At 53.3% G+C, this 26,304-nt stretch overlaps 5 protein-coding genes across 5 annotated transcripts; 3 read left to right on the top strand and 2 right to left on the bottom strand.

Moving 5' to 3' along the window:
• Window positions 1-5,538: 5,538 nt before the first annotated feature.
• On the bottom strand, window positions 5,539-6,201 carry CTAM01_01268 (uncharacterized protein; the record flags this gene model as incomplete). The annotated part of the gene is made up of 1 exon (XM_060517310.1): window positions 5,539-6,201. The coding sequence occupies one exon, from the start codon at window positions 6,199-6,201 to the stop codon at window positions 5,539-5,541; it is 663 nt and encodes a 220-aa protein (XP_060387771.1).
• Window positions 6,202-9,871: 3,670 nt separating this feature from the next.
• Window positions 9,872-11,353, top strand: CTAM01_01267 (uncharacterized protein; the record flags this gene model as incomplete). The annotated part of the gene is made up of 3 exons (XM_060517309.1): window positions 9,872-10,746; window positions 11,016-11,045; window positions 11,122-11,353. The coding sequence occupies 3 exons, from the start codon at window positions 9,872-9,874 to the stop codon at window positions 11,351-11,353; spliced, it is 1,137 nt and encodes a 378-aa protein (XP_060387770.1).
• A 2,965-nt stretch (window positions 11,354-14,318) lies between these two features.
• Window positions 14,319-16,082, top strand: CTAM01_01266 (glycosyltransferase family 2; the record flags this gene model as incomplete). Its single annotated transcript, XM_060517308.1, has 4 exons — window positions 14,319-14,404; window positions 14,529-15,383; window positions 15,456-15,750; window positions 15,810-16,082. The coding sequence occupies 4 exons, from the start codon at window positions 14,319-14,321 to the stop codon at window positions 16,080-16,082; spliced, it is 1,509 nt and encodes a 502-aa protein (XP_060387769.1).
• A 7,172-nt stretch (window positions 16,083-23,254) lies between these two features.
• On the top strand, window positions 23,255-23,930 carry CTAM01_01265 (uncharacterized protein; the record flags this gene model as incomplete). Its single annotated transcript, XM_060517307.1, has 2 exons — window positions 23,255-23,533; window positions 23,643-23,930. 2 exons carry the CDS (start codon window positions 23,255-23,257, stop codon window positions 23,928-23,930), a joined length of 567 nt encoding a protein of 188 aa, XP_060387768.1.
• A 1,720-nt stretch (window positions 23,931-25,650) lies between these two features.
• CTAM01_01264 (uncharacterized protein) lies at window positions 25,651-25,899 on the bottom strand (the record flags this gene model as incomplete). Its single annotated transcript, XM_060517306.1, has 1 exon — window positions 25,651-25,899. One exon carries the CDS (start codon window positions 25,897-25,899, stop codon window positions 25,651-25,653), a length of 249 nt encoding a protein of 82 aa, XP_060387767.1.
• Window positions 25,900-26,304: the final 405 nt, after the last annotated feature.

Below are 26,304 nucleotides of genomic sequence, written 5' to 3'. Positions count from 1 at the left end.
AAGGGGGCTGCTTACATCGGTGAGTAGGGGTTGGATAACGCGGGGGTGGTGGGTGGGCTGTTCGTTTCGCTCGGCTAAGCAGAGCCAGAGAGTGCAGTGAGTGAGAATGACAGCCCGAGAGAGCAGCCAGCCCCACGCTTGCTTGCGGCTCGCTTTTGCCTGCCCGCCTGTCTTTTCCCCCTCCCCTCCTTTCCGTCCTTCCGTCATGGCACCATTCGTTTTCAACGGCATACAGCCTCACCGATGTTGCCTATTCCAGCATACCGGTCAAGAAAAAAAAAAGGGTACCTACACGCTGGGGGATGGATGGAGTGAGAGCCAGCTTTTTGCCCCCCCGGGAGCCCCCCTTCCCCCTCCCCCATCCCGGTGAGCTGGCTTTTGATAAGGGGATGCGGTGTCGTCTGACCGAGTGGGATGCGGATTTGTTATATATGAATGATGACAGAGTTTCTCTCTAAATACTATGGTGTGCCCGGCTTTACGTTCATGGTCCAGCTTTTGTGTTTCTCTTTTGATCTCCTCCATGCCCGAAAGTCTGACCCCGAGACGTGTGCCTCGCTGGCATGTCCGCCGTTTCCTATGGTAGCACGCCCGATTCGCGTATACCTTTTCGATATGTCTCGTGATAGATGTCCGGACGGTACAGGGAACAGTTTCACGGCGGGGATATCAGAAGAGTCGGGATCTTGGAGGACGTCACCTCGAAACGGGATACACGAACCTGCAAGCCGGCCGGTCACAGATGAAGTCTAGAGCATTACGGAGCCATTTTGAACTGAGGTCCGTGTGGAAGCTCCGCAGCGGGAACGGATAACCACACCGGATACTCATCAACACCGCCAATCCCCTTCCGAATCACGTACACGATGAGCCGCACACGGCGTAGCCGACCGACCCCGAGCCGCTTCTCCTCCCGCCCAATACGTCGCCGACGACCGTCCTGACCACCAGTAGCCGCAGATAGGCAACGCCTCCTCAAACCGACTCGCTGTTCTGCTCACCGGAGGCAAGCAAGCAGGAAGCTTGCCGTCTGTCTATCCGACTCACAGTATCGAGCGCCGCTCCTCTGCGCAGCCCTTCTTGTTGTCCTCGCCACCTCCTATCCGACAGGCGCATAGCAACCTTGGAATGCCAGTCTACCAAGCTGGTCGACGACATGAAAGGTCCCGCATTTTATCTCTCGTGCTTCTGCATTGCCTTCGAAATGAGCTCGTCAGCAGCAAACAAGCGTCGCGATTTGTCGAAGTTTGTCATATCTCGGGCACGTATGTATTGCATCCTCGGCAGACGCCAGCAACACATCCTACGTCGTGCTCACAGTGGAATCCCCTTTGACGAAGGACAGCCCGTATTTGCCATAACTGAAGCGGGATATTGCTTCCCCTCATGGCTCGCCTTCCAAGGACCCTCGGCGAGGGCGCCAAAGCCGTTTCACACGAGGCCCACCTTCACTCGAAAGACATACTTACAACGATTCTCACTGGACCCACGTGTAGGCTCGGGGCGTCGTTATCTGCCACTCGAAGTAAACAGCCTCTTCACCAAGTCGAAATTCATCGTACGAGGGGTTTTCTCGGACCCTAATAACCGACAACCTACCCTGGGCACAGGTGGTCCCCTGGACCCCAGTCTGGCATCAGGACGCACTTGCAAAGACACCCCGTGTAGACAGAGTGTACAACCATGTCTTAGTACTCGGGCTACTCGCGTGAGAGTCGGGGTTTGGATGAGCTCCAGGGTGAGAGATGTACCCCGAGGTAGTCTGTTGTAGCCTTCGAAGCCGTCTTCGCTGCTACTCTTGCAGATCCGGATCCTTCATGCTCGAATCCAGGACATATCTGCCTGTGTAACAAGACGAATCCGGTAAGCACTTCGAGGAATCGGGGTCGATGGTCCGAGGACCTCGCCAGTAATCATCGTGAGAACGACTCTGCGCTGCGGGGCAAGTGGCGAGAGTGGAAAAGGTTGGCGGTGATCCTGAGTACACCTCAGGAGGCGGACAGGGCTTGAGATAGCGTGAAGAGTCGAGTTAGGAAAGAGCAGGACGCCAGAGTCACTTGACAAGCATCCCCAAGTCCTGAACGAGCCTACCAGCGGCTGGACCGCCCTACCGTGCCTCCAGGAAACGAATCGCATAGATCCCATGACAGTCGGCCTCCAGGACCGTAGAGGATGGGCTGAAGACAGCCTGGAAGAAAGTCCCCGAGCCATGTTGAGTCACTCGTTCCCGACGAAAGAGAGCCTCAATGTGGAGGCTCGACTGACCTGGGGCAAAAGGGGCGAGCCCCTGGACACGTCCGAGTCGATGGTTGGGCCCTTTCATGCAGCTCCTATCATTACTAGTCTGGAAAAGAACTCTCTCCCTGGCGTAACAACGAGACTCAGTGGCTTACCATCACGAGTATCTCAGGGTATATCGAAATATTCAACACAAGAAAAGAGGGTTGAAAGAGATCACAGCCCTATGGGCGGTTGTCCTCAATAGCCATGTCGCATGTTGGCACGTAGGTCACTATGCATGCTCCCTCGTGTGACTCGAAGTCCAAGGGTTCCAGGAACCAGCCAAAGACTTCTCTGCTGCCGTTGTGCTGATTAATTACACAACTAGCAGAACCTCGTAGAGTTGTGCGAGGGTTTGGCCCTGGTTGCCGCCGTGCGGCTGCATGTACAACACCATGGGAGGCGTCGTGTGTGTTACACTACTGACTTTTCCTATGCGAGCGAACTCTGTATTCCTCTAACCTTGTCTTGATTCTTTCCAGAGGTAGAGAGTGTCCAGAAGCCGTTGGAAACTGTCCAGGATGGAAAAGACGATAGCTCATCTTCAGTACGGGTACTGCCAAATTGACGATGTCGCATCAACTCCGGGGCCTTGCAACCTGTGAGACATGCGTCAGAAATTGGACAACTCATTACGCTGCCATACATGCACGCTGTGCGTCTGGCGCAGCAAATCGTTGAATTTATCATGACAGAGCGGAGATAGAATGGGGGAACTCGCTCAGAAGAGTAGTCTTCCTTGGCGGATGCATGCCCATACGTCGTCTGTGTGGCTCGCCAGGCACGGTTGGAGCTGCAATAGGATTTTATCCAGACAAAACAGCAACGGGTTTGCATGAAACTGGGAGGTTGGATGCGCATCATCCAAGATCGACTCCTCCGGAAAGTGCTTGCCTGCTTCCCCGGGACGCGCTTCCCGCACGATTCCACCCATACCACCATGCGCTGTCATCAGGGCCTGGATCCATCACAGGTCGCGTGGGTGTATGGATCATCCGGATATGGAATTGAAGCCTGTCTAGGTAGCCTTCCATGAGGGTCATACCGTGAGTGTCCTTTGCGGCACCCAAGCGACTGGGGCCTGATGTACGATGACGGAGAAACGGTTAGAGAGAATCACATAAGCCACGGCGGCTCAGGAAGGCTGTGCAAAGATGACGAGATGAGACAGTAGTTGCTGAGAAGATACTGTTAGACGTGAAGATGAATGAGAAGCTGACCCAAGGACGGCTTCTCTTGGTCGACAGGAAGGTCGCGGCCACCACTACATTCCAGGAAGATTAAAGGATCCGTGTTCTCGGCCATCTCTAGATCGATTATTAAGTGCGAGGGGGGAAGAGTGCCAGCAAGTTACAAGGAATTTATCGAGCTGAAATTCTTGTAATGCAACTCTCCTACTGGACATCAGGTCATGGGGATCCGGTGGCTTGGGAGCGGTTGGAGCGCCTCTCTCAGAAGGAAACGGTGTTCTAGACTCCTCTTCTCGCTTCCCGGCCCTGATATTGGCGAATGCCGGCTTGCAGCGCATCGGGTCTGCCGGCGTAACTTGCCCGCAGTTCCGTTGTTGGCCACCATGAAGGTAGACTGCAGAGCCGGTATCAGTGATGACAAGCCTGACAGTTTGGTATATTACACTGCATAGTGCAGGGACCTTGACACCGTGGAGTTGACGAACAGCTGAGATGTGAGGAGTTCATGTCAGCTCTGATCTTCCCTTGGTCTTGGTCGCATCAGATCGCGATCTAATCAGGCCACAAGATAGGCTGGAGCCCTAAGGAATCAAGATGCTGAGTTTTTCGAGTTGACTTTACCTCATCATCGTCTCGCACTGAGCCTGTTGGGGTTCTAGGATGCGTCATTAACAGGAGTCTGTACGAGAAGCTTGTAAGCACGTCCAAAATAGATATGCATTTGCAATACGGACGGCACCTGCGACTGTTTTGTGAATACATGACAGCTCACAAAATGACAGAAGACACGCTCTCAGAGGCAGGAATGAAAGCCGCCAGACGATATGACAGTGTGCATATTCATGCCGCGACTCTATGCAGAGTTTTCCGAGTGGGTTCAAGCTTCGTTCCAGTCACCGTCGAGGGAGTGTGTGAGCATAGGCAAGACAGTGGACCCATAAGAAACCGTCCGACGGAGCAGAGTGAAGGGTGAGTTTTGTGTCACATCCTTCCACTACCTCGAATCCAGAGGGAGGGGTTCTATCTGTTTGGAGGTTTGGTTCTGCAGAGACCTTTCTGGCTTGTCAACTTACCCTCAAGACATGACGCGTGGGACCTAGCAAGAGTAGATTCAAGCCTAAGAAGAAGATTCTCTTGGTATGGAGCTCTGTATCGAACAGCTGCCTTGTTTCTTCGGTCAAGCGGCTGCGAATTTGCGGCTTCTATGTGTGCGGACAGTTTCCGGGGTCTTGATTTTCAGACGTTTCTCGGGCAGTTGACGCCTACACCGTGGTAAGGTCCGTGTGTCATCCGAACCAGGTGGCCGTGGCATTCTTCAAGCACGCCAGGAGGAGTAACATGGATTGTGTCCGAAGGAGCTAAAACATTCTGGGGAGATCCCTGGTCTCCGCCCCAGAGTATCAGTCGCGATTTGCGCTCTAAATTAACCAGGGAAAGCGGCGATCTGCTGCCCCGGGCATAGGTAATAACGTCTCTGTGAGCCTCGACCCTTTGAGGTTGACTAAGTGCGGGCGATGATGCGTATAATAGGGCACGTAAGGCCTCTTTTTGTGGTCAACCATGATCCGTTTATCCATGGCTCCGATGCATCCCTCGAACACAGTATTCGTGATATAGCTAGGGCTGCCTTAACCTAATCGTGAAAGGTTGACCTGGCTCAAAAGCGTCCGAACCAAAAAGACAGAGACCAAGCAATCACGCTTTCGCAACGCTCGGTACCAGAGCGTTTACCCTGTGGCAAAAAAGAACCTGGCTGCGGTGCGGGAAAAGATAGCGAGGCTGGGCAGGCTGGCTTTTAGAGAGGGGCGCTGAATGCATGCACCGATGTAGGTACCCCTCGTCCACAAACTTGATCCTGGGTCGCATGTCTCGAGGACGGAGGTCCCGCTCATATCGGCTCGGCCTGGAGGCGTGCGGACTGCGGAAAGGTTGACGAGGGGCTTATCCCGCAATCAGCCGGAGTCGCAGGCTGCCTGCCCAGAATCGCACGAGAAGCCATGACTCGTGGTGGACACTGAGCCCCAACCTGTTTACTTGACGACTTTTCTGTATCAAGTCATGCTACGGTCTACAACTTGGCTAGTGGATTATATGTATGCGTATGATGGGTCATTTGGACTGCCATCCAAAGAACCGATGCAGTTCGACGTATATCAACAGGTGCGGGTTTCCATTGACGGTAAACCTGCAGACAAGTCTTGATAGTGAAGTAACAGTGGCGATTGTGAAGCATCGACGGCAGCTGTTCCATGCAAGATTCGACCACCTGAAATACCCTAAGAGGGATGATGGCGGAATCTGATGGAAGACCAAAGGCTCGGACCCAGATTCGGGCCCATTCATGCTTCTGGAATCCAACGCAGACGAACAACAGCGACAGTGTTACGACTGGCGAAGTGGCGTTTGGCATGGCTGCACAGAAGCCGGGGTGGCATCCATTGGCTCGGTAGTGCATGGAATTCGAAGCAGAGGGTGACGGAATGTGGTTGACAAAAGTGGTGGAATCAGATGCCAGCCAAGGCGTCGCAGCCGACCAGCATCGTACCGGAGGGTGCGGCGAGCCATTGAACCAACGCCCAAGCACGTCGTAATGTCGAGCTAACGGCGAGCTTCCCTGCGACGGTGATCTGTGGTGGGCTCTTAGCAAGTTCCCGATGGGGCCAGATGCAGCACACCATGTCCACCCTCTACTCGATGCTGGTTGATGGTGAGTGTCGGAGGGCGTAATCATCCAAAGTAGGCACAGTAGCTCTCAAGAGGCACAGCAAGGTACTTTGTTGACACACGCCCGTGCTGTCTTGAAGCTGGCGCTCAACGGCCCTGTAGCGAATAGACGAAGATGGGATGCTTTGTGGATTGTCGAGCGATGGGAGGAGTAATGTATTCTTTCTAACGGAAGCTGCGGCTTGGGCGAAGGCGGCGGCGGCTCATCCGGGTGAAGATGACATGATTCACCCGTAAGCATATAGAAGATGAATACGGAGTATGCTTGATTGCTTTTCTGCGCAGCTTCTAAGGCGATGGTGGAGGACCGGAGGAGTATCGTCGCAGGACGGAGTAATGGACTCGTGTATCCGTACGGACAATGGGTCAGCAAGGAGCGGACATTGATTGACCAGCATCCGTCAACGGCCGGGATCGCCAGAGGCAAGGAAGATGGGAGGTTCCGGGGGGCAATTCATTTCGAGGGCCATGTTGCCGAACGGCGCATGCGGCCGCCGGTTCCATTGCGTACGGGACAGGAGGCCGAGGCGAGGCAAGATCTGGAAATTGCAGCAGCAAGCGACTGTGGGAGAAATAGAGTATGCTGGGAGGTTGAAGACATCCATGCCTCTTGCATCCGTATCTCAGCCGAGGGTGGAGGGGCACCATGCGTCACCCCTCTCTCTCTCTCTCTCTCTATCTCTCTCTCTCTCGGCGTCTGCTGGTTGTTTCTGTTGGGATGAGGGCTAGCGAGGGCTGGCTGAGACGTAGGACCGAAGCAAATAGTGTTGTTTGACAGGAAGGGATACGGTAGATACTTAGGTAGGTCAGCGGCAAAGATAAACTGTGCGTGGTGGAAGACGATGTGTAAACCGTGAGACCCACCAGAGGGACCTCGAGCTAAGCAATCGGTGATGGGCTAGCCAGCCAGAGAGCAATAGCGGTATACCTCTGTGCAAGGTATCTTGGCAGCCGAGACGTAGGTATGTCTTGACTCCCGAGAGAAGAGAAGTGACAGATGGCTTTGAAGATAGTCCATGGACGAATGATGTGTGCATCAAATCAACCTGGGCTTGAGGGGCGGGAGGAAGCCCATGCATCATTCATCTAGCGGCAGGCGCAATGTCCCTCGCAGCAGAAAGAAATTGGCATCCGCGGCACCGAAGCGAATGATTGATACCTTGCTTGGCCAAGAGACTAGCATTTTGGGAACACATCAAAAGTTATCCAAGGTAAGTACTCCGTAAATACACATTCGTTCCCGTGGATATCTTTCAATATCCGTACATGTGCGAGCCATTGTTGTCTATAATTAAGGTACCTGCCCTACCCGAACGTACCGTAAGGTAAGGTAGCTTACCTAATGGAGGTCGGTACTTAAGGTACCTTGCTCGGATTTCCATGGACATAGGAAGTGCGTATCTTATGAGGTGAGGCAGTCGGGGCTGAGAAATACAAGATCGAGGCAAGGACAGGCTCGGAATCCGGGGTAGGGACGTACTACCTACCTTACTTTACCTCATGGAAGGCAGGCAAGGTAGGTGCAAGGCAGGAGGAGCAAGGCAGGACCGGGGAAGACGGACAGACACTTTCCCGCCTTGGGATCCGATGGTCCAAGGAAGGTAGCCACTCTGAGCTTGTTGATGAAGCTTCCTTCCCTACGTGCGTGCTTTCCAAAGGTACCTACCTACCTTGCCTAGGTAGGTTCCTTCCATGCCTTGCCTTGCCTTGCCTCGACTTCCATTCCATGGAAAGGTTCCCATGGAAGGTACGGATACCTACCTGCTTTCTTCTTACTTCATAATCCGTGGGAAAGAAAGATAAACACGCAATCGTGGCTGGGGGCTTGAGCACCGAGGTAGGTACCTAGGTATGTCATCTGAACCACCACACGCACCCGCACTTGCACACACACACACACACACACATACATACACAGGCACACACACTTCCCCATCTCACATACCTTACCTTACATACGAACACACCAGTTTGTTTGTCCATCCATGGGACTGACAATGGATGACCAACCTCAGATATGGACACCACCAGCTGTGGTCCAGGCCACTCCGTACGCCCAGTCAACTGTTCACTTGCCTCACGTCACATTCCACCTTGTTTCGTCCCGCCCTCACACTCGTTTATCATTGGCATCTCTGCCTAGTCGTCACTGGAGCCGCTAAGGCGCGGCTTTCTCTCAACCGTCTCCATCCAAGACAATCAATCATGAGGTGCCAAAATAGACTGAGACATATCCCCGGCAAGTCGCTCCAAAGAGACACTCCACGCCCATCCCGAGCCACTCAAAATCAACTCTCCAACGGCAGGCAATCTTGCCATCTCAAATCTCATATCTCCATGTACGCATATATACAACACCTGGTATATTGAGGTACTCTTCAAACTTCTGCTGGTCTCCTGTCACAGATTAGAGCTGCTAACTCTGATACCTACCAAGGTCTGGACTGCAGTTGCATTTGCGTCCATCACACTATCTCCATCTTCCCGCCCGCGTTTATGGAATGTCTCTCCGCCGCTCCGCCGCCTGCCGCCTGCCCCCAATTACAACGGAGGATCGACTCAGCCAATATGCAATCCATCTTCTTTTCCCCTCCTTTGGTTTTCCCGCCCTCGTCAACCACCATTTTCCCTTTTTTCACTAATGCATCATCGCTCTCAAGGTACCTGCAATACCTTACTTGCTTGACTAGCAAACACCCCCCCAGGTTTATTGAACAGATTGACAGACTCGGGATCTGATCATGGCTGATGCTAGGCATTGACGAGCTGCACTGCACCCGCACAATCCTCAACGGCTTCACCAAACAGGGCACCCGAATGTGGCAGCCGTTGCCGAACGGCCGATCCGGCTGCCACCTCCAGCCCCCGTCGCCCGTCTGCCCTCATGTCTTTCTGCGAGGCAACTTGGGGCCCACGCCATACCATCCCAAAGAGCATGCGATTACGGATACCCATCTTCTCTAGGAAACAGGCACGACGTCCTCCCGTCCTGATGCGGCTAGTCTTCGTCTCGTCTTCTTCGGCTCGTGTTCAATCGAGATCACGACAGTCAGACATAAAGCATCTCCATGCTGTTCTCGCACACCACACCTAATTTGTCCATCCACATGCTGCCTCGTCCTTGTCGTCTCCTACATACCACCATGCGAGTGCTTTCTGATGTCAGGCCCGAACTTTTGAAGGATGGACTGATCAATGTCTCACACAACTGCAAGTAATTCGCATTTTTTTTCTTCTCGATTCTAGGGTCAGAATCAAGTTCATGGATTCATGGCTTGCAGCTTGCAGCAGGACGGTCCGGCCTGATGTGGCCTGCCTGCCTGCCTGCCTGCCCCTAGACTCTAGAGAGACTTTGGATGTCGAGGACCCCGAGATAGCGGCCGGCACGAGCTGGATTCTGCGCCGCATACGACCTGTTAGCATGGGTTGCTGCCTTTCCTCCTATGTCCTGCAACAAATGTCATATGCTACTGTGCACATGTTCTTTCACGCAGAACGCTTTGGCTACGCTCTTCTGTTCGGCCGGCACGGAAGTGGTCGCGGTGGGTGTGCCAATCTAGTATCAGTGCATCCCATCCGGTCCGGTCTATGGCAAAGAATGGGTTCCTAGCCTTCGACTTCCTACTCCCGTCGGCCACCAAGAAGAGACGGGAGACCGACTGGCTTGCTGATGATTGATGGATACTATCCGCCAAATCTCCACCACCCCAGCACGCACTCCGCAGCTCAGTACTGTGTACACATTGGAGCATAGGACAACGCAGCATGGGGGCCAGTGGCCCTTCCGCTTGTTCGGCCCAGCCTGCGCACGTTCTGTCTGGTCAATTCATTCAACCCCAAGCCAAGCGATCTACAAGCTACGGGAAATATTCGCGCCTCTTTGCGAGGACGAACCCCAGGGCCGTTATCATCACGAAAACAGCATCCGCCCCGGCCAAGTCAGGCAAGGATCAGGAGCATCATGGAACGTCAACCCTGTCGGTCCGGTCATCGCAATGTGGCAGGTCAGACTGAAGAATGTGAGTGCAAAAGCGACGGCACTGCGTCTGTCACGGTCCTGGCTGCATCATCCATCAGATATCAGAATCTTCAGAGCGACAATGGCCCTCCATCAAGAGTCAGACTCTACATTGTATGTTTTCGAAAAGCAGCACTCAAGCAGCCCTGGCGTTACCCAGCCTGCCGTACGCCTATTCGTACACAGACGTATGCACCCTCAACCTCGCTTCCTGACCACCAACCGACAGGTGGGGGAAGGAACAAGGGATTCAGACGGACTGAAGGGTGACAAAGACGAGCAATATACGGATATCTCAAAGGATCAGTTGAGGAACCTGCAGGTCCGAGAGATAATGTCCTCGGTACCATTCGAGAGCCCCAGTACGCGGCAGAGGCAAGGTCAAGACACAGAAGCCGTAGCAGGCAGAGCCGGATTTAACTCTTGTCTGGCCTCGTACGCTCGTCCAAGTCTGGTCCGGTCTCTGCTTCATTATGGGCCAGAGAAGGGACGGGTATCCATAATAAGCAGCACGAATGCTTGTTCATCCGCTCAGTGAGACTCCACGCCGGCCGTCCGTTTGTCAGATGCGAAAAATGGAGACTCTACAACGGCCCAGGCCATGCCGGGGTTTTGTCAGTGCGTACATAGCAGATGGCGAGCCGATGGTTTTCTCACGCCTAGCGACTGGAGGCTGCTTTTCTCCAATTTTTCAGGATTTTACCCCTCCCGGGCATTGCAAGAGTCTGTCTGCGGCTAAGTTGCTCTGCCCATGAGGTTACTGTTTCCTACGGCCTACGGGATATTGCTAACACTGTCCCCAGACGCCAGGTTGCTGCTGATGAGCAGACCGGGTCGGTTATTTCGAATTCTATCCTCTTGTCTCCAAGGTACCTTGCCTACCTATCTCTTGCCATGATTTCCCCCCAGCTTTCTCAGGGCGTCGAACCATCTCATTACCGGGCCGTTGATTCGACCTCGCCTAAAGTTGTTCCGCCAGGCCCTGGTCATTACCCTCGGTCTGCTGCAACTTTTCAGGTCAGGAATCGAGGCCATTGACGGAAGGGCTCTGTTCCTGGTCCTTGTCGCCAGCAGCTCCTCCAGAAGCTCTCCACCTTTTGTCTCTGGATGTGCAGATGCCCGGTCGTACTCAAACGAATGATGGAATCTGCCCACCAAAACAGTGGATCTCCAAATCTCGCCGTGCTGCCATTTTCCACATCAACTAGCCGCTCAACCATGGAGAATGGAGTACGGCAACCAACCAAGGCAAGCAGACCCTCCCTAGTGCGCAGGGTATGGCGTTATTCGCGCGCTACACTAGACTCTTGCGGCTTGCCAGTCTTACTATACAGTAGCAGTACTACAGAGTACCCATTCCGAAAAGATAGAAGAATAAAAAAAAAATGCTAACCTCTCTTGTGAGTCTTGTCGCTTCTTGTCGCCTGTCACATTCCTCGTCCCCCTCTCGGTTTCTTCAAGCCATGCCCTCATACAGCCTCCACAGGCTGCCGTCGTTTCGCTCCCCTCCCCACCAGATCGCCTCCGCCCTGTGATTCGCGTTTCCCCAGTCGCCATTCATAGCGTGATGGGGCCAAGAAGAGGAGGGGAGGGGAAGAGGAGAGGGCAGGGACCAGCCAGTGGCTCAGTACCCTCAACTCCAGCCGCCTCTTACTATTACCATGCCTATCGTGTTGTTTCGCTTCAAGGGTCGAGGTTCGAGAGTCCTCGAGGATTACGATGGCTCGTGTTCCTTGGTTGACTCCAGCAGTCGCCTCCATTCTTGAGACTACCTGACTGTGGTTGCAGGTCAGACAGACATCAACAAGGAAGTAAGACGAGGAGAGCGAGCAGGGCAGGGTAGGCAGGCAGGCAGGCAGGACATGATGCCGGATTATGGCCCCGATTCACGTTTCCCGTTTCTTGACACTTCTCCGTCGCATGCGCGCCGAAGGACGGCCGGTGAGGTGCGATGGGAAACGATGTAGTGCGAGGACATATCGCAGCACTACTCTTCGCAAGTGCTGATGCCAATCGGTGCGATGTGTCCATGGCAAGACGATTGCCTGCCCACTGTAGGCTATCTGGATGCTTGCTAAAGAAGCGTCGTCCCAACACGGTGCCACAAAAGCCAGCCTCTGGGCCCCATTTTGGACCTGTACCCACAAGGGCCCCAGCCCATGCCTAGCAGGTCGTCAATCCAGCCAGTGTTGGAGACAAGAGGCCGTAACAGCAATAGCAGCAGCAGCAGGCGAAGACGTAGTTGCAGCAGTAGCGGCGGCGGCAGACGCAGCTGGGAGGCAAGCAGGGTGGTGGCAGCCCCAGATGGCAGAGGCAGAGAGAGAGAGACACACACACACAGACGCGCGCACTCACTCAGTGAGAGAGAGAGGAAGACGGGAGTGAGCGAGTGAGTGGGTGAGTGAGAGAGAGGAGGGGAAGGAAAAAGGTACTTGGGGTGCGGTTGTGGACTCTTCCGCTCCAAGTACGCCCAAGTACCTGCTTCGTACTCTGGGAACCCTGGCCATGTATGGACTGGGTGGGAGAAGAGATGGTCGATTTGCACGCCTCCTCTGCCTTTCTCTCTCTCTCTCTCACACTCTCTGTTTTTTTTTTCCTTTCTGCAACTGGCACATCTGCACACGCCCTTCGCACCCCCATCCACCAACATGCTCACCCCTCCCCTTCTTCTTCGTCTCCCCAACCCCGATACAACCGCCGCGCACCCCTCCCCTCGTCTGCCCCTCGTCTCTGCCCCAATACCCTTACAGACGAACGTGATGCATGTCTATCTATGTGAGCGCGAGAGAGAGAGAGCCAGTGGTGAGTGTGGTGTAGCTAAGAGAACAGGCCGCGAGTAGGTGCCAGTCTAGACGAAGTACCTTCAAGACCCATCGTCTTGCCGTCTTGCACCACAATCTTAGACAAGTCCAGTCGACAAGTCCGTACATCCATAATCCATTACCACACATTAGACACATGCATCCATACTCCGTACATCTCGAGTACTTTTTTTGCCTTGTTTGGATGGAGCCACCATTACCGTCTCCATGCATGGGCGCATCTCTAAACTAAACAACCCATGCATGCCTGCCAACCCTCCACCACATCTGGCTACGTATATATCCTTGTCCCTCGCCCCAGGACGACCTACTCTCCTCGGACGACCTCATCACCACTTCTTCTCCCCCGGGTCATTGTTGTTTTTTAAAAGACCAATTGGTCCGCGCAATGGTTTGAGTTTACATTGCCATCTTTCATCTCTGTATAATACTTTGTTTGACCCCTTCTCGAAATCCTCCCCCACTGCCACCGGCATCCCATACACGCGGCTTGGGTGTTGGTCATTCCGTCTTGCCCGTGTCATTCTTTGATACCACCTCCAACGACGGACACAGACAAAGCGCTCTGCTTGTCCGATCTACTACCTCGATCATTAGGGTCCTTCTAGACAGAAAGGCAGAAGAGACTTGAAGATAGAGCGAGAGCAGCACTTGGCTTCGGAAGTTGCACGACGACAACACAGAGATCGAGCAAGAACTCATCATCCGGGACTCTCTCGACAGTCATCACCACACGCTACTCTAGACCCACGAGCGTGATACCTCGTAGGAAGCAGAGCAGATTGGGGATACCATCTAGATTTTTCGCATTCACATCACCTTGGGTACCAGTTTGAAACTGTTGGAAAGTTCTCAGGTTGCCTCACCTTCAGCAGAACACCTCACACCTCGGTCAGAAAACAAAATAGTGGACCATTTCATCTGAATACGCAGCAAACATATTCACCAAAGGGCAAATCAAAGAAGAAGTCACGGGACTTGTTCAAATTCACCAAGACGACATTCTGAGAAGGAAGGCACGCTCAAGGCCTGGACCTCCTGCCACCTCCTGACTATTCGAGAATTTCTCTGGACCAGAAGGCACAAAACCCAACTCCTTCTCCCACATCCTTCTTCTCATCCTCCTCGCCCTCCACAACCAACCAACAACCACGCGCGCAATCCCTCCCATTGCGGCTTTGTTGGGTTCCCTTTCCCATCTCCGTCAAAAATCTCTTCACGACCTTCTCTGAATTACCTGAGAATCACGCACGCGCACTTCCCAACCGCAGGAAGCAATTCACGATGGCAGACATTATGAATCTCTTCTTGCCCAACCTTGGCTTCGGTTGGTCTCCTACCGCCTGGATGTACCTGTTCATCGCCCTTTGGTAAGTCACTACTTTCTGCGAAAAAAAAAAACATTACCCTCCATTGCTGCTGCTAGTAGCGCAGCAAACATCTGCCTTGCCTTTTTAATTTTCGACATCTTGTGTATCTAACCATCCTTGGCAGGCTGCATCGTTACACCCGCCTCCTTGTCAACTGTGTCAGCCACTGGGTCTACAAGTCGAAGCCGATTCCCGCCAACCCTACCTTCACGGCTGACGATGTTACCGTCATCATCCCCACCATTCACAATGTCTTCGAGGAGCTTCGCCCTTCTCTGCTCAGCATCATCGCCTGCAACCCTCGCGTTCTGATGCTCGTTACTACCAGCGAGAAGCATGCCTCTCTTGAGAAGCTTGCTCGCAGCCTTCCTCACCCTAATGTGCAGGTCTACTCTACCCCCATTGCCAACAAGCGTCTTCAGGTCTGCGAGGCTCTGCCCAAGGTGACTACCAAGCTCACCATCATGGCTGACGATGATGTCACTTGGCCTTCTACCATGATGCCCTGGATTCTCGCTCCCTTCGAAGACCCCAAGATTGGCGGTGTCGGCACTTGCCAGAGAGTTAAGCGCGTCTGGGATGGCCCGCTATCCACTCGCATCTTCAACTGGCTCGGCGCTGCCTACATTGAGAGACGCAACTTCGAGATCTCGGCCACCCACAACCTCGACGGCGGTACTTCCTGCATGTCTGGCCGAACTGGTGCCTACCGATCTGAGATTCTGTCCAGCCACGACTTCCTTGAGGGCTTCAAGACCGAGAAATGGGGCAAGTATATCCTGAACGCCGACGACGACAACTTTGTCACTCGCTGGCTCGTCAGCCACCAGTGGAAGACTTGGATCCAGTACGAGAAGGAGTGTGAGCTCGAGACCACTCTAGAGAACAGCACCAAGTTCCTCTACCAGTGCTCCCGCTGGGCTCGCAGCAATTGGCGTAGCAACTGGACCAGTCTTGTCCGCGAGAGATACGTTCTCACGTAAGTAGAAGCACACCCATCTGGGATTCCTCCTGTTGCCTGGCATGATGTACTAACCCATAGCGACTACAGTCAGCAGCCCTGGTGCACTTATGCTCTCCATATTGCAACCTTCACTTCCTTGGCGTTCCTCTTCGACCCCCTCATCATCTTTGCTTTGTGGAAGGGTACTGCCGACTGGGACGCTGAGTACCGCCACCAGGCCCTCTGGGCTCAGATCATCTTCGTGTTCGGCTTCACCAAGGTCGTCAAGCTCGTGAACCTATTCCGTCGCAACCCTAGCGATATTCTCTTCCTGCCCGTCTCTATCCTCTTTGGATGGGCCCATGGAATCATCAAGCTTTACGCCTTGTCTACCCTCAAGATGGTAAGTAGCTACTTGAACCACATTATATGATATCAATTTTGTTAACATCTTGGCAACAGACCTCGTGGGGCAGCAGAGCCGATGGTGATACCAACGATGACATCCGTCTGACTCCTCGTCCCAAGCGAGCCATGAGTCTGACCACGCCCCCTGGTGGCCAGGACCTCGTCCGCTACCGCTTCGAGCGCCAGATGACCGAGAAGGTCTCCGACTGGCACCGCCCTGCTAACGAGGCGCGCCGACCCCAGACCGTGCGCATGAATACCTTCCCCGCGAAGGATATCAAGGCGCCTCACGTCACCTTCTCCCTCCTGGAGCACCCCACGGACTAGATCCACGGCAGCCACGAATATCACGAATTATGAATTTGCAACACATTGGTTTGCCAGAGGAGAAACGGGACTCTGGCTTGGGTGGCTTTCTTATGTCTCCTTTCCTGGAAGGCGGAAACGAAGAGGGTTAATCATCCACCCTTTCTTCATTTTCCTTACGCCTCTTTTCCGGAAAACAAAAATCACCGACCCAAAAGGACTTTGGAACGGGAAAAGTTTTGTTGTTCTTTCCTCTTTACGATGAATACACGAACGATCGCATACGGGAAATGGGACCACAGCACAGAAGTGCGTGTCAAGAGTATAATCATCAACGGCATGGAAACCATTCGGCATGGAGAGCAGGAATAGGTGGTTTGGTCATCTGCTTCAGGGAGACAGTTTTTCCTCCCTGGATTTTCTCGACTATTGGTCTCTTTTTTCATTTTCCTTATCAAAAAACCCCCCAAAAATGGCGAGGGCAAAGGGTTGGTCTTTGTGATTTCTTTTCTTCCTTCTCCTCAATTTCAGAAACGAAAGAGAGGTAGTCGGAAGAGGTACATCGCGCGGCGGGCAACAGGGCAGGCAGCTTTGATCTTCGTCGGAGGCATTTTATTCGATGCATTGCGAGACATGGGAAATCAGGAAGACACACAGAGAGAGAGGGCGGCAAGGCATTAGACTGTTGGTCTCTACCATTATCCCATCTTCTTTTCCACTCAGACCAAGAGACAGCTTTCCATAGACTGAAGAAAAGAAAGCAAATTTCCACAATAAACCAAGGCGCCCCCCAAGGAAAGAAGAACCGAGGCTCGTGAGGTCTACTCCACTAACTATCAGTAGTTTGTGATGCGATGTGTGATGTCGGGCAGCTGCATATCTTTCTTCAACACAATTTATAAAAAGAAAGGTTTCCCGAGCCAATGGGAATACAACGTCCCTGCATCCTGACGAACTGGGGGATCGACTAGTTGGATCGGGGGGGGCTCGCCAGGAAGAAGAAACGAGCAGCAAGCACAGCATGTGCGCCAGGGGGGAGGGGAGGGAAGGGAAGGTTGGTGGCATTCGTTACACAGCATGGTAATTTGACGCGCAGTCTCGTATCCCGCCATGGTGTTGGCCCCCAATAAACGGTTTCCGGGAAACCCGCGATATCTGACATGCGATACTGTACGTGTGTGTACGTGTGTGTGGCTTCTGATCAGTACGGACCCCACGATATGACCCCCGGTTACACGGCAGGGCCAAGGTATGCGAATGCCTACCTTGTTCACTAATTCTCCGGCCGGAAAGGCCTGACCTGGCCTCAAGGGACTCTTTCAGTTCCTTCCGGAAATCGAATATTCAATGTTGGTGAGAGGCTGTGCCATGTTCATGCGCCTCGTTACCACGGCAGAGTGGTGTGTGATATTGTCTTACATGACGTCCTTGGTGAGGCTGGTGGGTGTGGAGATTTTGGAGGGGTGGTTAAAAGCCCAGACGAGCACGCGGCTCTGATTTGGCCGTCGTTTGCCGCGATGCTCGCCCGAAGACGACGAACTGAGGAATGATTACGGTTCCCGGTCGATTGTTGTAAATCTTTGTGGCAGTGGTGGTGTTGTCCTGCTCATCTCAAGTTTTGAACATCGTCCATGTGCTCTCCGGTGGCATTTGGCTGCTTCGTCAGATGCGCCTCTCTTGACTCACATCGGGCTGGCTGGGACGACTAGCCTCGTGAGACAGAGTACGTGCGACTAGTTTTCGGTGGTTGTCGTGGTGGTTGCCTTGAAAGAATGAGATCTCACACCCACCATCATCAGTCGAACCCTACACCCCTCCATCCCTACTAGTTCGTTGAACGGTTCGAGACTTGGCTAGATTAGGATGGCTAGTAGGCCAAGCTAAGATAATCGAGCACCCCACACTCAACGGGGGCAACGAGGCAGGTGATGTTCTGAGGGCACGTAAAAACCCCGCAGGGCCAAAGTTTCCGGATCGAAGATGTCCGGACATTCGGAGGCAAGAGGTCGGACTGCCCATCTATCGATCACTGGTTACCGAGAAAAACCAAGACTGGCTGCTGCCAGCCACTACTCCAAGCAGGAGTTCGAGCTTTGAGATGTGGCAGATGGGTGGATGGATAGATGGGTGAGATCGAACGCTAAACCATCCAATCAGGGAGCACAAGCTCGAACTGTAAGGTCAAGAGCTGCGATTGACAGCCTTTTCGATGGGTTGGGGGTCTTCGTCTGTGTCCTTGTTTACGTTATCAAGCAGTCCACCGTGTGCTCCGATGCTTGACACGAGGCCTGCCAGGCTGCCCCTCCCCCTCCCTTACTCTCGGACCCCTGGCCTTGTCTTTGCTGCAGGTGGACGAAAAGAGGCTTGCTGATGACATAGGTAAGACAGCGTCCAAATCTCAAAATGTTTCGTAGTGGATGGGATTAATGGGGAACGTTGTTCTCGACTCCTCTTCTACGGGTCGTGAAGTAGTATATGCTAGACATCCGTACGCCGGGACCGGGACGGGGGCGAGGAGACGCAGACGCAGAGATGCACGACATGATACGCGTGTTTTGAGGCTTTTGAACCTGCACCAGGTCGGAATAGGGAGACGAGAGGGATGCTGTGGGGAGAATAAGGAGAGGACTCACCAAATTCATGTTCAGATCTGACTGTGTTCAATACCTAGAGTTACCACACGACGTCAACTTGTTACAGATGTACAAAATCTTGTGGGTCGAGCTAGTAGGCTGGAGATGAGTGCGAGAGGTACCCTGGACTTGGATAGTGTCTATCGATGCATCGTTGTTATAGCTTTGTGAATCGTGCGAGTAGCAGCGATAGCCGGCTTGCAAGAGTTGTGTTGAGAGACATGCATGAATCCTGACGATAAATTGGTTCTAGGCCTCGCGTGCATTTGGAGAGGGGGTTGCGATTGTATGCAACGTCTGCAACGCCTTGATTCATGCCGGAATTCGTCAGTGGTAAATCCGTCATCCAGAGTGAGTTGTGACAACATGCGACATAGGACCAATGGTAGCTCAGAATTGGGTCTGCTGAATGACTTATGCTTTGAAGGAAGAAAATTCTTGAAAAATATTTCAACACTGGCGACTCTTGTTGGTCCATCGAGGATTCTTCTCCAATTCATGGTGCCACACTCTCCAGCGTGAGGTAATGGGGAGCGAGCCAATGCGACGGCATGAGTCAAGACGCATTGGGGATGACGGCGACCAAGAGTCCGTAGGAACATCAGCGGGAATACGGCAAGTAAGGCACGAAGTCGTGCACGAATAGGTACGCGAAATCGGATAGGTAAGAGAAGGCGATTTTGGTTTAATCTGTCAAATGTGTCAAAAGTGGCGGCCGTGGGTTGCCAATCGACGACGGAGCAAGACCGGGCGAACAAGCTTGGGTTGGCCACTGACAAGCGCCGACAGCGCGAGGGAAAAACAAAGGCCTAGATTTGATGGAGACGGATTTGTGGTTCTTGGAGCTGAGACCGAGGACGAGGATGATGATGATAAGACGGCCTTGCTGGCTTGGTGGCTCTACTTGATTAGTACAGGTATTTTCATGGTGCAGCGGCAGAAAGAGGAAATAGAGGTGCAATGATAAGCTGGCGGAGCATGCTCACTTAGTAGGTACTGTAGCACTGTAGCAAGCAAGCATGCATGGCATGGCATGGCATGGCATGGAAGGGCGATTACTGCGTACACTACTCCGTACGCCGCAGAGGGCGGCGACATTCGAGAGTCGAGCTTGGATGGAACCACACCTCAGGTGCGCACGGCCTTTGATCTTTCACGGCCTGCACTGGCGTTAGGTTGTGTTATGATTGCCATTTGTTGTCGGTTTCGTCGTCGACGTCGAGGATAATGATGATGTGGTTGCGAGGGACGCTTATCGGCTTGACGCGGCTGGACGTAAGTGCTGGCTGGGGATCGTGACATAAATGACAAAGTGGGTGGTGGGTGGTTCTGTGTGGATTTCAACATGGGAGAATCCAAGCATCCAAGATGCCCGAGACGATCGAGGCCCTCGGACTGTAGTGTGGCCAGAGCAGCAACAAGCTGACGGGTGGTTCCTGCCAAAAAGACAACCGCCGAACGGTACGGGCGTTGAGGTACTTCGTACCTTCCAAGTTACTCAAAGTGTCCCTGCCTTATCCGTAAGGTCAGGTCCTCTAGACAGGCTCCTACCTAGGTAGAGCAATAGGAAATGGTACGTATCTGTACACAAGAGTTACGGGCCTCCCATTCTCCGAGAGAAACGGGCACTGGACGGGACCTGCTGAATTTGGCTCCCGATGAAGAACAGCCGCCAAGCTTTAGTAAGCGAACTGGTATTTCTGTGCCTCAGGCCAAAGAAGGAGACAGAGCAGCCGCAGAGCCCAGCAATTGAGAGACCAAGGATTTCAACAACAATTCAAGACTACTTGTGCGGGTGATGACGACCCTGCACTCCATTTCTGGAGAGAAAAAAAATAGGGAAGGCAAGGCAGGAAAAGGCAAAGGTGACTGTAGTAGGAGGGGCAGGGACTGTGGAGGAGATGGACAACATTGAACAATCAAGGCTTAGTTAAGCCAGGAGCAGGGAAATGGGAGGGAACTAACGAAACAAAAAAGATACCTGCGGGTTCCTCGACGCACAGGCGGCCGCGGTACCTTCACAGATCGGGCAAGTATCTTTTTTGTTCCAGTCTTGGCGCTCGTCTGTTCTGACCCTCAACCAACGAACGGCAACGGACCCCAGCGGCTAAGGTAAGGCAGGGCCACAATGTATCGACGGATAGATTTCATCTCAAAGACAAAATAACCACAGACATTTTGCATTTGGCCCTCCGTCCCGGCCCCATTGTCTCGCACAGACAGAAACAGAGAGAGAGAGAGAGAGAGAGAGAGGGAAAGAGAGCCCGGGTGGGGAGACGGACACGCAACCGCAACTGCAGTCACAACCGCAGCCGCTGTTGGTGGTGCAGGTGCAAGTTGCCATTTGCCAGTTGCAGCTCCAAGATGGCAATATCTGCAAAATGCAAATCGTCAGGCCCTTTGGCCAAGTCGAAACGCGCAATCCCCTCTCCACCGGCAATCACATCTCAGCTTTTTCTTCTTCCCCTCGTTCTCGCCGACATAACTTGGACCTCGCATCATCACATCATGTCATCTTGTGCGGCGCGCCTACATACCTACCTTATCCTCTTTGTAGCTACTTGCCCGCTGCGGCGCTGCAACTGCAAAACCAGTCCCTTTCTCTCTTCCCCTCCTCTCGCCCTCCCCTCTCTCCACTTTCATTGTGCATATCCCCGTTTGGGTCAGCGACTCGGACCAGGACTGAAGCCAAGACGACATGGGCTTTCCTCAATGTGACCCTCCCCTACGAGCCAGTGCGCTTATCCGCTTCTCGTCGGACCTGCGTCTGCACCACCCATGCGAGCCAGGGTTGCCAGGGTCATCGCTTCTTTTTCTTTTTGTCAAAGAACAGAAGGGGGGGTGGACAAAATGGCCAATCAGCGAAGCCATGACATTTTCAATCCTCATCGTCTGTCTCTTTCACTCTCTCGCTCTCAAAAGTAACATCAATCTATCTACACCATGTTCCGCTCCTGCTGTACTGTGTGAACACACCACTTATCCTTGCCGGGGACTACGATATACCACAAGGCTACGGATAGACACGTCGGTTTCCGCAACTAGGACCAAGCATCAGTGCACATCACAGCCATCCTCCGCCGCCGCTAACTCGGTCTTTGGACCTTTCTAGCATCCAGAGGAACCATCACTCTTGCCGCTCCCACGCTAAATTCCTCTTAGCAGAGGGGAGGCTCTGCTCCGTTCGAGCCCACGGGATTTGGACCGCCCGTCGCAATATACCTACCTTACGATATGGCAAACTCGAAAAGTACACGATACTACTCCGTACATAATTGAGCTGCGGCAGACTCGAGCAAGGGTGAGCAGCAAAGCTCTGCATTTACGACGTTACCATGTTACTGGCCCTGGCTGGTCGGTCGTCAAAGCCTAAAACAGAAATGTCGCCAACTCAACCAACGATCCCGACTGAGCACACCTTGCCTCACCTCATCTCACCTTGACAGTATCTCTGTGCCTCAATACCACTCGAAGCTGTTCCGCATCAGGAAGCCACATTCCGAAAGTCACCTCTCCAGGGGCGCCACTATTACCTGAGCATGAATCGCCATTGTCATACGGGTCATGAGCTTCAAGTTCATCGCAGTGCCGCAGTCAGCACGGATACGGATTATGCGAACGGGGTACGGATCCGTACGGGCATCTTGGAGACAAAAAAACCCTAGCCCTGACCCTCGTCACGATCCTCCGCGCTCCCAGAGTATAGAGGCTGATCATGGCCGAAGCTCGGCGGAGTCGATCTAGCCAAGTGGGTCAGCGTCGTCTTCGCGCCGCCCGTCTATCCCGTCTTGCCGACACGTAGACGGAGACTTTCGGATACTATAACAAAGTACGGGCGTGCTTAAAAGTGCCCAACAAGTCATCATTTCTGAGAAACTATAGGCTCTCTTGCTACAGATACACTCCATGCGGCCAGGACATCGAATGACACGGGAATAAGGACGGCATCGTTGAGAAAGGATTTGTGCCCCGTCTTCGTTGCTAGGCCCCGTCCTGTGACACTGGATCTGCGGCTGCGCAACCATGGTTGACATCAACATGCATCGCAATCGTTCATGCTCGCAGCCCGAGATCCGCCGGGGAAGCACCTCGTGCGATCCAGGCCGCGTCTCGCGCCTGTAGTGCACAGCACTATACCACACCTGCCTGTCAGCAATCTGCTCTCCGCAAACTTTGTCCGTCGCAAGCCCGGATGGACAGGCTCACGATCTTCCCGCCCTCGCGTCGATTTGAGAGGCCTGGTTCGGAGGAGGGGGTGGATGGAGGCTTGCTGGTGGGTTTCGTTGACTTTCGACTCCGTGCCTAGTCAACCCCGCAAGATAGCATCATTCCATCACGACATCGACCGGGCCAGCTCTTCTTCAGCGACCAGGGGGGGCTCCTACACTAGGACAGAACCCATGCAATCGTCCAGTGTCCACCGCGGACTTATGGAGAACATAAGCCACGTCAACCAAGAACATTAGAGAATTGGCAGAGCTCCGTCTCGAAAATATCCCGGCCCAGGAGGGGGAACCCACTCGCGCTTCTTGGTTCGCTGTAACCTCAGCGCCCACTATCATGCAGGTTCAAGAGGCTCGGAACCAACAATGGCAGAGGCAATCCGACCATCAAGAGGTCATCAGCAATCCCTCGATCCACACAAGCGATCTTCGGTCTTTGCGAGCCGTTGAAGAATTTCATGTCGCCGCAAGGGTCCTATGCCAGTTGCACGATGCCATATCAAATTTTAATGGCGAGATCGTCCGATCTTGTCCAATGAGCTTTACTATTGCTGCTAGGTCTGTCCGGGCAACAGAGAGCGCAATGCGACAACGAGTCTTCGCACGAAACGCAAAAGTGATGAGCCTCCTCATTGGGAAAAGCGATATCACGTACAAAAGAAGTCAAAGCCGAAAGAAGTGCGCCAAGCGGCGCTGCTGGTGGACGTCTTGGCCCGTTGGTTCAGCCTATTCGAGCATCTTGGCCACTAGCTGCAGAAAAAGGCGCCATGGATATCCACACGCTATATTCATACGCTCACGATGAAGAAGAGGAGGACCCGTTGACGGAGGGTATGCCCAGGACCGATGCCACCAATGAACAGGCCTACGAGACCAGCCTCTTCGAGGTACAAGCGCGGTACTGGGCATGTACCTTTCCTGGTCTATTCCAGGGAATGCCCCAGAAATCACCAGGCAGTGTCGATAGATTCGACACCAAGATTCCTGCATCCCTCGAGCGTGCGACAGCTTGAAGCCGATCCCCACCAGTTAATCGGCTACAAGCTACTGCTGCTTCGGTGCAGAAATTGTTGAGTTGGTCATCAATTTACTAACCTTATCAAAACCAGCAAATGGCCAAAAATCAGAGACAGCAATCGACACAGTCTGGCCCTGGAAGCTGAATATTGCATTTCATTCCACTTCTTGAAGCATGCCGTCACCTTTGCTTTCCGGCCCCCACGCAAAACCACACCAATTGAGTTGGTTCACGGTTATTTCCCTCTCGACGGGAGCCTCAATACAAGAGACTGGTCATGAACCGGAGACCCATGCCGAGCCCGCACACCCATTCTACAACCATATCCACAATTGATATTTCATTGTAACATCTGCTGGCAAATGGGGGCCGAATGGTTTTGAGCCCGTTTCGCCAGCGACTCAATCTATGTACAACTCCAGATAGTGCTTGAGCATAACGGACAGTGTTATCGCAGAACTAGAACGATTGTCATAATTGTAGCCATTGTCGCCATGTTCTCAACGCGGTCCGAGCGAGCCATAATCCCGACCGGTGCAGGTTTTCCATCGCGGCTGCGGCGTCCGCCGCTTATTTTTATTTCTTTTACCATGAGGGGTTAACTGAAGCCAAACAAATGGGTCATGAACAGGAACTCTGTCAATTTTGCACTGCCAGGGAACGGGGATGGGGATTATTGAAACAAACACACCCTGGAGGGGCCACACGACTGGCGTTAAGGACCGGCCGAGGCCTGGCCGAGCTGGGCGGAATCGACGTCGTTATGCTGAAGAATCGACCAAAACGAAGAACAGGCTGTCCGACTGACAGGACCCTGCGAGTGCGTCCGAGTGGATGGAGCCACGCCCCAGCGTCTCAACAAGCCCCCAAGCTCTCGGCGTGAACCTATCATCCGATGAGAACGCGCGCGTATCACACAGACACACACAACCCCTCCCCCACCACCTCCGAGGGAGTGGAGTGCTGAGGTTGGTGGTTGTCGAACCTCGAATGATGGGGTCTCTCTTGCTTTGCTGCTGTCTCCAGACAACGAAGAAGAGGGTGCGTGGCTGTACGTTGGGAGCTTGCAAAGAGAAGCCAGATTGTCAAGCAAGGCCCGGGCGTACATGATGCAGGATTTCTTGCATCAAAGGCTCTAGGGACCTCCGAGTGTCCACCCGCTGCGGGACAATAGCCAAACTTGGTGAGATGGATGGCCTGACAGTGTGGAGAGCAATAACGGAGGCGCATGTGCCTCTGCTCTCGTACCCGTTGGCACGAAAGTCAAGGCAACGAGCGAAGTTTCGCGGAATATCGTGAGCTCGATACAGTTCTTGGCGAACATCTCAAACAAGAGCCGAGATAAGGCGACAAGAGACCGTGTCTCGTGGCTCGTATTTGGAGTCACATGCTGACGGTCTCACGACCTGATATGACCATCGTGGACGACACAATGGACAGGCTCAACACCATTTTACTTGCGACCATTGGTCGCCACGGAGCAGAGAACAGCGCAGAAACTGGAATGCCGGTAGATACGCGATGCAACAATGGGCCCACGATCTGGCCGCCGCATTAAATAGGCACTGCTACATGACGAAGCGCCTTTGATGGGAGAAGAAGCCTATCTTTCTCAGGACACTCGCTGGCCACGGTGTGGCCTATTTGGTACGTTGGTCGAAGCGGCAGACAGATGTAAAATGGGACACCTTCGTTTTCCAACGGTGCCATGGGGGCTAAGGCGATGTGGCATATGCATGTCTTCGATGAGGCAGCCGCGCTTGTGTAGGCGATGCGACCGAAGCGACTGAAGGAAGACACACAGGCATTTGGCCAGATTTGTCCAGCATCAAGAGCATTCTGACATGTGCGTTGGTTACATGGGACTGAGAGGGAGAGAGATAGAGTTTTCGCGATGGACGAATTGGGAATCGAGGCCGAGTGCGATTGGGAAGTTGGATGGCGGTTGCAACGGGGGTCCTCATCCCCCGCGGGGAAGCGATCTGGCTGGTGGTGATGGGGCTGGAACGTGGGGAACGATCGTCTTCTGGTGAGTGTCTGTGGGATTTGAGCCGCTGTCGATCTCTCACATGCTTTCTTTTTCTGATCTTTTTTTTCCTTCTTTTTTCACTCTTTTTCTCTTTTTGGCCTTCTTCACTATCCCGAGGAAATCGGCAAGGCGTTCTCGCATGATTTACATTTCCACCTGCCCGCCGAATTTCCTTCCCAAAGCCGAACTGAGTGGCTTTTGAAGAAGCAGGCCAAGGCGGCCAAGTGGAGATTTTTAAGTCGAGGACCACGCGAGCTCGAGTGAGTCCAGGCGTATAGCGTGCCAATCAATGGCTTGGAAGCGGTTTTCCCATTCAACTATTTGGCCTCGTGGCTGCCTT

This window comes from Colletotrichum tamarilloi (assembly GCF_030869305.1).
Source record: "Colletotrichum tamarilloi strain Tom-12 chromosome Unknown Scaffold_3.1, whole genome shotgun sequence".
NCBI lineage: Eukaryota > Fungi > Ascomycota > Sordariomycetes > Glomerellales > Glomerellaceae > Colletotrichum > Colletotrichum tamarilloi.
The sequence above is the reverse complement of the archived record's forward strand: the minus strand, read 5'-3'. Positions and strand labels throughout refer to the sequence as shown.